Genomic DNA, 13,122 nt, shown 5'->3' with positions numbered 1-13,122 from the left:
CTATTAATTTATAAAAAAAAATTGCTTATAGAACACCTGGCACTTGTCAGGCACTGGCTAAATGTAGTTCATATTACTGTCAATCACTGGCAGTCATGCTAAGAGGCTGCCAGTTGGAAAAGATTTAGTTAAGAGACATGGGCCCCATCCAAGTGATATCCACTGCTAGCTGGCGAAGGGGGGTGCCTCCAGGCTGTACTCTGCAGGTCAGAGGATGTAAATTTGTTTGCTGAGCGCCCTCCTCCCCCTCTGCGGGAGGAGAAGTAGATGGGTTTGGGGGAGTGGCTGGGAGGAACCCCCTGGTGTGGGAAGTCATTGTTATGTCTTCCCTGAACCAACATCCGAGACCAAACCCTCTTACCAAACCATAGCTCTACCCTTCCCTGAGGGATGCCTCTGAGCCCAGCCAGGCCCTCCCGCCTGGGGACACTTTGGGATGGACATGGTCCCCAGGCTCGTGACTTTGTCCCTCCTGAGGAAGGACAGGCCCAGAGTCAGTACTAGTCGTACCCCTCGAGCCTTGGCTTCCTCCTCCGCAGGTGGGGTGGTGGGGCTAACCCCAGCTCACCAATGGGAAAGCCATCAGCAAAGAAGTGGCCTGGAAAGCTCTTTTGTAATCTTTAATCTTTAACCACGCATGAATCTTTATCCCCCCCCCCCCCCACAAATGCCAGGAGCGATGGCAGTGGTTTCAAGGGAGAAAACCACTCCCTCCGAGCCACCACAGACTTCCTGCTCAGTCCTTAACAGCAACCCAGCGTCATCAGGCCAGCTCGAAAGGAAGCCGAGTGCCCCCTCTAGTTGAACCCAGCCCAACTGACTCGGTGGCACATCTTTTCCCACAAGGCTCCACCCTGCACACACTCTTCCTGCAAGATCTGCGCATGGGAAGTGACTTTCATTGGGAAGTGACTTTCGTTGTGGTTTTTTTTTTTTGGGAGGGGGGCAGGGACCAGATGGGACCGAGATCCCATCCCCACCATCCTGGAGGTGGCTGAGGGCATGATGAAGTGGGGGCCCTGGCCTGACATGGGGGCGGTGGTAGGAACGCACCTCTGGCAGCACCCCCAGAGGAGGACAGCGATGATGAAGACACAGCATCTGTGTGAGGGGAGGATTAGGACCAGCTGGCAGATCTGTGGGCTCGCTGGCCTTTATTAAAAATAATTCTGACGCTGACTATTCTGTCAGCGTGGGGGCACCTATCCAGAGAGGCCCATCTGACTGGAGATAATTTCAAGGCTGAGGGATGCCGGGTGTGCCAGACACGCGGTGAGGCGCCGCGTGAGACCTGCCTCATTATCCTTGGCCTCCCGTGCCTCGGAGGGAGGGGCGCCCATGTATATGTATAAGCGAGGCTTCGCTAAACATTCCAAGTAAAGATACTTTTAAATATTTCAGTATGGCGTTAACCAAATCCATTTCAGAGGGGGCTCATCCCACTGAAACTATAGAAGGCAGCTGATTTGCATAGGTCGACTGAGGAAAGGTGGTGAGAGACAGCGAGAAAGGCAGCTGGTTGTCAGGGCCTGATCACCGGCCCCTGGGCACGTGCTGGCGAGCACCTACTGGCGAGCTCCTTCCTACTGTGTGCCAGGCACAGCTCGGGGCATCTTTGGGTGGGAACAGCTCTGCTAGTGGAGGCCGGTCTGGCTAAAGGAGTGGAGGTCACCCCATCAACCTAGGGTTTAGGTAGCGCAGGGATCAAGGATTGGGGGCCCTGGCCCAGTCTGAGTGCTGAGGAAGGTTCCTTGAGGAGAAGTCTGGGACGCGGGTGTTCAAGGGGAGGCGTCTCCTGCAGAGACGGTGCCCCTGGTGGGGGAGCCTCCTGGTGGCCCCACGTTGGCCTGAGCGAGTACATGCAGTGAGTGGCTGGTGACCAGAGGGCAGCTGCTGAGGGAAGGCGCTTGCCCCAGAGCCAAGCCGAGAGGCCAGAGGCCGCAGGTAGCTGACGATGGACTCTGAGTCGCAAGCTGATACCGAGGGCGGGCCTAGGACAGCCAGCACCCACCCAAGAGCCCGTGGATCACAGGCAGGAATGGCGAAGCCGGCCTTCAGCCACTGTGGCGGGCAGACTCAGTGCTGGCGTCCAGACGTGGGGGCCCTGGCCAGCTGTACTTGCTGCCAAAAGCCCCCGCCTCCCCAGCCTAGCAGTCCCGCCGAGGCCTCCCTTTCAGCTGGTGACCTGGGTTCCTCCTCCCAGCCAGACACCCAACAGGACGGTGCAAGACAGGCAAGAGGCTGGGGGAGGGGGAGCGGCAGGCACCAGGCTGTTGGCAGTGCAGCCACAGGTGAGGGCAGACTTGGACAGGAAGGAGTGGGGGTCTGGCACTCCGGCCCTTGCTGCGCCCCCTTGCTCTCCCGGGCGGTGGACTCGCCAGGCAGGGGCTTCTTCCTGCCTGCTCCCAGCACGTGCAGGGCGCCTTGGGCAGGTGTCCAGGAAGCATTTCCTGAGACGGGTACGTGAGAGCCGGCCTCGCTCCTGGAGCACCTCCTGGGGCAGGCCCTGTCTGAGCGCTTTCCCTGCTTGGACTCGTCTCGTCCGCACAACGTGTTTATGAGGTCGGCACCATCGCTATCTCCACTTTACAGACGAGGACCATGGAGGCCGCACAGCTAGCATGTCACTGAGCCCAGATTCGTTTGTCCGACCCCAGGTCCTGCGGCTTCAGTCACATTGCCGGTCACACTGGGGGATCCCCAGGAAGGCAGGCTCAAACTCAGGCATTCTTCAGGCAGTGGGGGAAAGGTTTGTTTTGGTCAAAGAGCCTGCAGCATTTGGCAGACATTAAACTACGCCACTCTTAGATTCTCCTCTGCAAAGTGGGGTGCGTTTGTGTGTGCCAAGGGGGGAGAAGGGAGGTGTAAAGGACTCTCCGTCCACTTGTTCTTGCTTTGCAATCTTGTTTGTGTTCGTTACTGGGAGGGAGCTTAGCTTACTGAAAACAGCCAAACACCTGGCCATGGAGTAAAGAAAGCCATCAAGGTGCAAGGTCCCCCCTTAAACCCTAGCCACGTCGGTGGTATATTAGATGGACAAAATGCTGAGGGATGGAGCACAAGTGCTCCCTCTGCCCATGAAATGCTCATTTCTCAGAGCTGATGCTAGGGATCCTGCCTCCCACCCTTGTCTTGATGCTGGCCTCGCCTCTCTCCACCGAGAAGTGAAATTCCACTCTGGAAGGAGTTGAGAGCAAAGTCTCAATGACAAGGAGGAGCTCATGAGTTCAATTTATATGAAATAAGGGCATCTTCACGGATGAAATGTCTTTCTTCACTTGATTCTAGGCAACGAGAAGGCCACCTCGCCCCTGTTTTGCTGATAACAAATCATTTAGATTTCTGTGTTCTGCGAGAAATTCTAGAATTGGAAATTCAAATCTTTAATTATTTTTTAATGACAATTGCACTGGTCTGCTGCAGAGAGTGAGATTGCATCTTACTAAGCGCCATCAAGCTCCTAAATAGTCATTGACATTCCAACAGAGGGAGAGACCAGCCTGTTCAGGGCCCGATGAGCACAGGGTACAGAGGAGGGGCCCTTGGGAGGGCAGACGGTGAATGGTCAGTGTGGGGGGAGGTCACGAGTCAGATGTAGGCTATTATCATGGCCTGGTTTTCGTTTTGGGTGATGAGTGGGTGGATGCTTATTTCATCCTTAAAAATAACTCATTAGGAGAGTGAAATAAAAGCAGGCTTTGCTGGGATCAGAATGGAAGTGTCTCATGAACCAAGGAGGATGATTAATCCAATTCTATGCACCTGATCCAATAAAAAACAAATCAATTGAAGACAAGCCTATTTAAATGAATGGTCCGAGATTTAGTTTTGTTTTTTTTTCATGTGCGTGCTTTTCCTTACTAGTTTCTCCCCCCCTTTGCTCATCTTTGGAAACACCATTTTTCTTCTCCTGTTCAATGGCAGGGTCTCCTGTGCAGGTTACCTAACAGCTTAGAAAGGTCTGGAGTTTGGGAATCTGCTTCTCCTTAGGGCAGAGGAAGGCCTGAGCTGGCTTCTGGAAGGGGGGAGGGGTGGCGTGTGAGCGCCCGGGGCTGGGTGTGCAGTGATGGTCTTATCCAAACGGGCAAGTGTTCTAAGCTGGAGAATAAACAGCGGAAAAGAAGACCCCGTCACCAGACCACCTCTACCATAAGCCCCAACTGCTGGCTTTGGGGGCGCGGGGTACATTTTATGTTAGCATTTATCTGTCAACATTCACTGGGCAAGAAGAGAGTTGCACTAGGCTCTGGGCCAGGTGCTAGGCCCTCAGGGACACAGAACATGTAGTGGGTGCCTTTTCTGCGTCATAGGCCGGGCTACATGCTTTGCACGTGGTCTCTCCACCCTCTGTGGTGTTCCAGCTGTCGTGTGTGCCCTCTTCACGGATGTGGTAAGAGACCCTGGGTGGGATGGAAAGGGCAAGAAGCTCTGGAAGCCCCAGGGTCTCTCACCAGTGGAACACCTTCCACATCTGTTTCAATTTATCTCTTTAAGCCTCAAGTTCCTTATCTGTCAAAGGGAAATAACAACCATCCTCTCATAGGATTGTGTGGGAATTAAATGAGATAATTCTTGACAAGTATTTTTAATTTCTGTGGCATAAATGTTCGGTGAATGATCTTTATTATTATTATTATTATTATTATTATTATTATTATTATTAAATTATTTGTTTTTCTCTTGAGGGTAGGATCTGTAACTAATTTCTCTTTATATTCCCAAGGGGCCCAATAGGTGGTAACGTGTTCATTCTAGTTACTGAATGAGTGAATGAGGTATGCTCCTTGAGAAAGAGCACCCAAGGTCTGTCACTCTTCTGACTTCTTTCCTGTCAGCCCCACAGAAACTCGGAGACAGGTAAAGCTGCCTGCCTCCCTCTGACACAGCCGCACACCTCTGGCCAGGAAGTGACTGGAACCAAGGGCCTGAGAATCCCTCGGCCTTGTACCTTGAAGCGAAGGAAGGATGACTCTGGTCTCTCTGCTGATACTTGCCAAAAGGAAAACTCAACACTCCACCACCAATGTACCCCTTGTCATCCAGTTGCTTCCTGAATGGCTTCAGAAGCTCCTTCTTCTCAAGATTCTGGGGTATTCGAGATGAAAAGGAGGCAGGCCCCTAGAGAAGGCCCCACCTCCCCCCTCAGGTTCTGTCCTAGGCAGGCCTTGTACTCTGTTACTTGAACTTTCACCTCCACACCTCACAAGTCCCGCCCCCTCTGAAGTCAGTCACCTGAGTACGCATTGCTCGACTGGGGGCAGCGTCCTGGGCCAGGAGGCTTGAGTTTATATCTGTTCTCTGCTACTCACTGCCTATGGGAACTTAGACAAGTCACTCTTTGCTCTTGGAACCTCTGGTCCTCATCTGAAAAATGGGATATAATTACCCATCTCGAAGGTCTGGTGTGAGAATCATCGGTGATGTATGCACAGACGCGGCGATCTCAAAATTGCAATTACCACTAACGACTCTTACTCCACACATAGGGGCCGAGGCTTGGTAAAGGCCTGGAAGATCCCAGCCCGATGTGCTTGTCGGTGCGTGCTAAAAATACATATTTTGTCTCTTCTCTTTAGTTTGGTCAGCAGAATGGGGAGACCCCGGCAGGCCCCAGAAAACCTCCCCGGAGCTGGCACAGTGGACAACCCCTGTGGATTCTGCTTCCAGGGAGCAATTTAAGAGGCAAACAAAACATGAAAAGCTACTCAGAATTAACAATGGGCCAGATGGTAATGCTAGTTTGAAGCAATAAAACATGATAAATAGCTTCCTGCTGCTACTCCTGATCAATTTCAATATTTAATAATTCCACTGCCACCCCCACCCCCTCATCTGGCCCCCTCCACGGGATCCTGTGATGACTCCCCGCATTCAACTCGCAGAGCAAACACTTCTTCGCTTTCTGAAGGCGTCAGCAAAAAGCACGCCGCTGACTGTCACATGAGCGCTCTTGGTCCTCGAGATGATAATTAATCTGCCTACTCTCCTGAAGACGCGCTGTTTCAAGCCTCTCCTGATTGCCAAGGAGGGCTGGGAAGGCGCTCGGCCTGCAGAGATGTGACGGGAGCGCCTACCTCATTGATTCCACCGGTACCGGTATTCCCCCAGTTTTGCTTCTGAATCCGAGAAAGGGGAGCAGCATGGGGTCATTTCACTCCAGGGCCAGTTGGTAGGACGGGGATCCCTTGGCAGCCCAGTGTTAGAGCCTTAGCCACTGGTCATGCCTCTGAGCCTCAGTTTCCCTCTCTGTACAATGGGGACAATCGTACCTTCCTCCAGGAGAGTCCTGGCCGGTGCTGCATGTGCAGAACACCCAGCACAGTGCTTGGTGCGGGGCACACCCAACAACCGCAGCCAGTGGCATCAGTGGGAAACACGAGGCAATCAGTAGCTGGCGCCTGAGCACTGTGCCTGCGGGAAGGGTCTGCTGTGCCCTGTGGTCAGGAAGCTGCAGCCCAGGGCAGAACCCAGCGCGAGGCAGGATCTAGTGGGGAGAATCCTGACGCCCGGGATCCTTGCAAAGTGGCGCTGACGAATGTAATGAGACAAACTGCCTCAAATGCCAGGGAGGTTCCAAATGCTTTTGTTGCCACTGCCTCAGGAGATCTCAGGGCGCCCCGGAGAGCAGGTGGTGTTGGTGCCATTTTACACAACAGGAAGTGGAGACTAGGAGGTGACATGGCTTTTCTAGCTTACATCAATAGGCAATGGCACAGACAGGCCTACTCTGCATCTCCCACCTGATTTCAAGTCCTCTCTGCTGAGCCACAGGAGAAAGTGGCTCCCTGAGAAGCCCCCTCCTTTGGGCATCCCTTTTGCAGGGGAAGCCTGGGTGCCAGGTCACCTTAGCTGCAGTTTACTCGCCTGTGAAATGAGAATGGTTCTACCGGCTGCACTGGTTCACAGGGACGTTTAATGAGGAATATGCATGAAAGTATCTGAAATTTCGTGATGAGCTGTACAAATGTCAGGTATAGTTATTATGACTTTTTAGAAAAACACCCTCTGTGAGGAAAATATCAAAAGCTGTTCCACCCAGAGGTGGATTCATCTAACTGAAGCTTTCACTGGCCCTACGGAACCTAGAGGCTCAAGACCAAACTCTTTGGTGGCGTTCAGCCCCTGGACAGCTTCCGCAGCGCAGCGTGCCCTTCCTTGTTTGCCTTCTTGCACCAGCCCCTCGGAGCTCCATAGCCTTCCACGGAGTCAAGGCCTGGACAGACGACACCCCTGCCAGGACTCTGTCCCACCCTGCTCACAGGCTTATCACTCACCTCCTCCAAGAAGTCCACCCGTAGTCTCTCTTGTTCCCTGAACTCTCGTGGGAGGATGTCCTCCAGGTTCCCTGCAGTCCTCTGTGCTTCCCTCCCTCCTAGCACACAGCACAACACACTAGTGCTGTGTTTTCATCTGCCTCCCAGCTCTGCGGCAAGTGCCTTCAGGGTGAGAGCCAAGCGCTGGTCAATCTGGTCTACTCAAGGCCTGGCCCAGTTACACTCCATACATGAATGGCTGAAGGAACAGTGAGTGTTTCTACTACGAATGGGTGTGCACAGCCTTGCAACCCATGGTGCCCCCTGAATTCAAGTCCAACTCAGTCCCCCCGGGGGGTTCAAGAGCTGATCAGATAACATTTCTCCTTCTTCCACCTTGAGTTTGAACAGGAAAATGCACCACCCCTCCCCACCTGGACCCTGCAGGCCACGAGAGAGGCCAATCATCAGGTACCTGAATCCCGCTGGTCGAGGGTCATGGAGTTCCACCTCCTCGTGATGTCAATGTACAGGATGTCCACAGCGGCCATGGACAAGCTGCTGCTGCTGAGCTTGCAGTTCCTGCAGGAGACGGGTAGGGACACGTTACTGCTGGATGAGCCCGTGCAGCTGCCTGGCCTCCCCTGGCGTTGCTCCCTGCCCAGAAGGCCTCCCTTCCTACGGCTGGAGCTAGCGAAGGGGGCAAGGCAGGGATGGAGGGAGAGAAAGCTGTAAGTATAAGTTGAGGAGAGATCATGAGGATTTCTGTTCCGTGGTTAACTAGGGGTCGAGTGGGTTGCAAGAGCAGGACATTAGGATGGCGAGACTTGAGTTGAACCCAGGCTCTGCCACTATGGAGCTGGATGGTGCTGGTTACACCCGCTCTCCTTCCTGAGCCCCAGTTTCCTTGCCCACGAGACAGGTAGTCTTTATTACCCCCATTCTGCACCAGCCTGTCCTCACACATGCCAGTGCAGGTCTCTGCCTGCTTGCAAGAAGAACTGGGATCTGGGAATTCCATATTTCCAAACACCCTCTATGCCTTTGTCTTCACTGTCACATCCATCAGTGTCTGAGAAGCAGGACCTGTGGGTTGTGTGCACCTGCCAGCATCTGGGGGGCTGATGGTGGCATGCTCAGATGACTCAATGGTAACAGCATGTCACTGGCACAGGCTGAGGCCATCACTGCTGTCCAGAAGTGATTCCTCCGTGAAATGCTCACCAGCTGAGTCCCTGGGCCACAGACTGGGGCTTGCGGTTTCTGCACTTCACCCCTCTAAAGCTGCTGCCTGAAGACTTTATAGGGCCCCCAAAAGATCTACTAGAAGCCCACAGAGTAGAACCCCGAGGGCTGGCCCATACCCTTTGTGTGGTCTGAGGCAGCATGGTGGGGGAGGGCCTTTCATGCTCAGTCCTGACTTGAGGGGAGTCACTTGGATGTAAGAGAAGGAGGAAGGGAGCAGACCACTGAATTTCTGGTTTCCTTAATTTAGGTACAAGGAGGCCAAGAGAGCAGGTGTTCAGTCCAGTGTCAGTAACGCTGCTCCCTGTCTAAGCCACAGGGGGCTGTTCAGAATCCTCCTCCGCTTCCCCACTTGTTTTCTGGGGGGAGATCTGGAAATGTGGGTACACTGGAAGGGCTGGGCTTGGGCATCATAAAGGCCGGGATTGAAGTCCTGGCATCAGTGCTTTTTCTAGCCATGTGACTGACACCTTTCGTGCCTTTGTTTTCTGCTCTCTAAAGTGAAGATAATAACTCCCGCCCACGTGACTGCTGTGAGGATGGGATGAGGTATCGTGCCCAGGGGCAGGCTCGGCGCTGGCACCTGGATGGCCCAGGAAAAGTGTTCCTCCCCATCCCCCCGCCCGGATCTCTCTCTGCTCCTCCTTTCCGCTTCAGGAGCTAGACCCATCTCAGCCGCATCCGGGGCTGCCCTTTCAGGGAGTGGCTCTGTCCTTCCTGGGGACACACAGCTCACTGAGCAGAGACTCCGGGTGCCAGGGCTTGGGCTCTGTTCAGGCTGGAGGAAGCCCTTGGATTGTCTGGGTGCACCCCATGCCCTCCGGAGCAGATTGTGCCAGGTGGTAGGTCTCAAGGGGGGCTGGATTTGCCCAGGGAAAGCGCAACCTCTGTCCTATCTGGTTGAACTGCATTTAGTGCTGCTTTCAACTTTCTGAACGTGTCCACATCCATCACCCCAGCTAATGATAAAGCGGTTCTTTGATTTCCCATTTGTCATCACCCCTTGTGTGAGCAGCTCTCTCAGGGACTTGACTGGCCAGGGGGCGACTGGCAAGCAGGATTTGAGGGTGGGGGGCGTTCCAGACCTCTCCAAAGCCATGCGTGCCCCTCGCAGGGGTGGTTGGGAGTTGCCCAGCGTGATGCCCGGCAAGCAGGTGCTCCTTATAGGCCCGCACGTGTGTCCCTGCCCCCACCCCTTTCTTCCCGCCCACATTTCTCAGACCATCAATTCTCATCCTGCCTCCTCCTGGGCTTCAATCACAAGCCACTGTGGCAGACTTCAAAGCACGCCAGCGCAGTGACTGAGCCCCGGGAACAGCATGGCAGTGGACGCGGGGCTTTTCACGTCACCTGTCACCGAGACGGCTATCTCTACCGGGGCCCGCGGGGACCTGCCACCGAGACGGCTATCTCGACCGGGGTCTGCGGGCATCGGGCTCCGTCCTCCCCCGGGGTGCTCTGACAGCCTGCGCGGCTCATTTCCAGAGCTTCATTAGGAACGGCCACTGGTCTTCTCTAATGATCATACCGCGTCCTCTGATTGCCTGCCCACCCCAGCCCACCCCCGGGAGGGACGGGAGCGCTGCCCGGCTTGCTCTGTGGGTTAATGGAGTATGAACGAGGAAACCAAACTGACCACTGGCACAGAGTTATTTTTTTTCTGACAGGTAGAAAATAGAAGTGTCAAACCTTTTGCAGGAGCCATAATTTACCAAAGAGAATTCTCCATTTATCCCTTTCCCAAGGTAACTCATCCTCCCTGGTGACGCCCGCAAATACGGTTGATTGCAACATCTGCTCCCGGGACAGGGGAAGGAGGGTGTGGGCTGGCGGCAGCAGACAGGAAATGCCTTCAAAGAATTTTGATTCTGTAGGCATTTCTTGGGCACCATCTGTGCCAGACCCCTTCCTGCCATTAGCGCTCTGCATCTTCATAACCACTTTGCAAGGGAGAGACTCTTGGAGTCCCAACTCAATGACGGGTAAGCTGAGACGCAGGAGAAGGGCAAGACTTGCCCCGAACCACACAACTGGATTCACATCTGGTCCTCCCCTGCGGGATAGAGTGGTGGGCGTGGGAGCTTGGGGGAGATGTGGGGCAATGGGTCGCCCGAGGTGATAGCAAGAGCCCAGGATTCAAGCCGCCGAGTCTCAGGTGGGGCTCAGGAAGATGAACTCTACAGAGAAGCCCAGACGGGAAGTTTGGGACATCGAGGAAAGGCTGCCAGGGGCACCTGGAGACAGGCTTCTCCTGATTTGACTCCACGATCATCAAACATCCTCAATGGACTCAAAATGTGAAGACCGCAAGGGTGACGACTTTGGAATGAATTTTCCATGTACTCAATACAGAATTTATTCTCTGTCCACTAAATGTAGGGTCCCTGTGACCACTCTGGAGGGTAGCAGTGACCCCAGAATCTAGGCAAAAACACAAGGTCTTGGCAACTCTTCATCACAGAAAACAGCTTCCCTTTATGTCCCAGGATGCAGTTCTTCAAATGATTAAATGTATGGGAGGATAATTTCTTTAGCAGACAAGAATTTTGTTATCCAAGAATTTTGATAACATAAGAAAAATCCCCAAGAAGAGGAAGATAGGCCAGACATGTACATGGAAAAAATTAACTTTGGAGTCAAAGACACACGAGTTTGAATCTTGACTTTGCTGTGTGACCTTGAACAAGACACTGGAGTGCTCTGCATCTAAATTTCCTTTTCTGTGCAAGGGGAATAGGGCTACTTGGGACAAGGCTCTTTCAGGGACTAGCTCAGCGCCCGGCACAGATGAGGAAGTGGCTCCTCTTCTCCCCATGAAATAGAACCAGTGGGAAGAAATGATTCCCCCCCCCGACCCCCACCCCACAGAATCAAGGGACTCAGACTCACGATAGGAGAGAATCACAAATCACTCAACTTCATTAGGAGCCTGAGCAGAGAAAGATTTGAAACGATCATCCCTATTTCCTCTCAACAACTACTGACATCTCACGGGAAATTCAGACACCAACTTTTTCCACTCCATAAAATCCTACTTAAAGAATTTCTTTCCTGCTCATCCTTTCTGTGCGGAAAAGAAGCTGCTTGTTCCCGGAGAATTTTTCTATAAGGTAAAAGCCAAGAAATGATAACATTTGTTTGTTTGTTTTTGTTTTTTTTTTTTTTTTAAAACCACCAACTACTATCTGAAGATCTTGGGGGAGAAAAAACCAATTGTAGGTCTTTCTCTCTCTCTCTCTCTCTCTCTCTTTATATATATATATATATATATATATTGAGATCCCAGATATAGATTCTCACACATTGCAGGAAAGAGATCGTCACCCAAGAGGGGATTTTCAAAGCCACTGAGGAGTTAATGAGGAGGGGTGGGGGGCGGGGCGGCGAGGCCCCTTGTACTTCTGTTCCAGAACCTTCTAACACACCGTGCTCTCTCGCCGAGAATAAGCCCCCCACAGCTACCCATTATGAAGGGTATTAATATCTCTTTATGAGAAAAGGGAGCGGAAGGGAAGAAAAGGAAAAAAGAGAAAATCACTCTGATTGAAGAGGCGCCCCGGTGCAGACACCAGAAGGGGGCGGGGGGGGGGCTCCTCGCGGGGGGGGGGGGGGGCTCCGGGCGGGAGGGGCGGGGTGCAGAGCGGGGCTCGAGCCCCCTCCGGTTCCCAGAAATAACCTAACCGGGGTTTCGGCGCCCGGCGCGCCCCCCGGGCCGAGCAGGTGGGCACCGCAGCCCGTGCAGGCCGAGGTGGAGCCCGCATCGAGGCTGTGTTTGGAAGAGCTCGTTCCTGGTGAAGTGCACAGGCTGCCCCCCCTCATGAGTCATCCACGGGAAGGAGAGTAGCAAAGCGCAGTTCCCGCAAGGAAAGCTGTCAAACTGAACAACCAGATCGCCTCTGCTCCCCGGGGCAGGGCCGTCTCCACACCCCAGCAACTGTTAGGAAATCTCGGAGGCGGCGGGAGCGCAGAGGCCGGGGCTCCCGGGGCGTGCGCGCCCCCAGAGGAAAGGCCAGGGGCGCGGGGGGAGCTCCGTCTAGACGAGGGGACGGCGGCTCATTATTCCTCATTTCTTGGTGGAGAAGAAAAATTGAATACGGCCAGCCCGGCATTAGCATAACTCACTCCGAAAACTGCTGATCTATGCAGCGCGCTGGGAGCGATGGTCACTGAAAATAAATTCCACAGGGATGTTTATGATTTTGTTCCCTCCAGTTCTCTGCAAGGAGCTCGCGGGGGCGCGGGGGCTGCAGATGAGAGCCGAGCGCACCCCGCGCCCGCCGTTGCCGGGGGAGGACGGCCTCGATCCCCGCCAGCTCCCTGCACCGGCTCCGGCTCCGCAGAAGGCGCTCGGCTCCGCTTAACATATGGCGTAAATATTAGTGGTTTGTAATGAAGCAAGATCTAAGCCAAAGTGGAAAGGTGAGAGAGAAGAGGTGTTAGCGAGGGAAGATGCAGGCTGCGAATGTAGCCGCGAGACTGAACATACTGGGGTGAATCTGAAAGCACAGAATCCCATCTCCTACCATGAGGCTGCAGCTGGGATAGCTGCGGCCCCCTGAGAGGGCAAAATCTATTTTTCTAGTTCTTCCTGCCTCCTTAAGTCGTCGGGACTTAAGACCCATTC

General features: G+C 53.7%; 1 protein-coding gene across 1 annotated transcript in view; it reads right to left on the bottom strand.

Moving 5' to 3' along the window:
• The window catches only part of TTLL11 (tubulin tyrosine ligase like 11), a gene marked incomplete at both ends in the record, with an annotated part of 196,336 nt that overhangs the window by 21,341 nt on the left and 161,873 nt on the right, over window positions 1–13,122 (bottom strand). The window contains 1 exon segment of the mRNA XM_084236353.1: window positions 7,729–7,835. Within this exon segment, the coding sequence (XP_084092479.1) occupies window positions 7,729–7,835 (107 nt within the window).

Source organism: Talpa europaea, assembly GCF_964194135.1.
Source record: "Talpa europaea genome assembly, chromosome: 7".
NCBI classification, from domain to species: domain Eukaryota; kingdom Metazoa; phylum Chordata; class Mammalia; order Eulipotyphla; family Talpidae; genus Talpa; species Talpa europaea.
The sequence above is the reverse complement of the archived record's forward strand: the minus strand, read 5'-3'. Positions and strand labels throughout refer to the sequence as shown.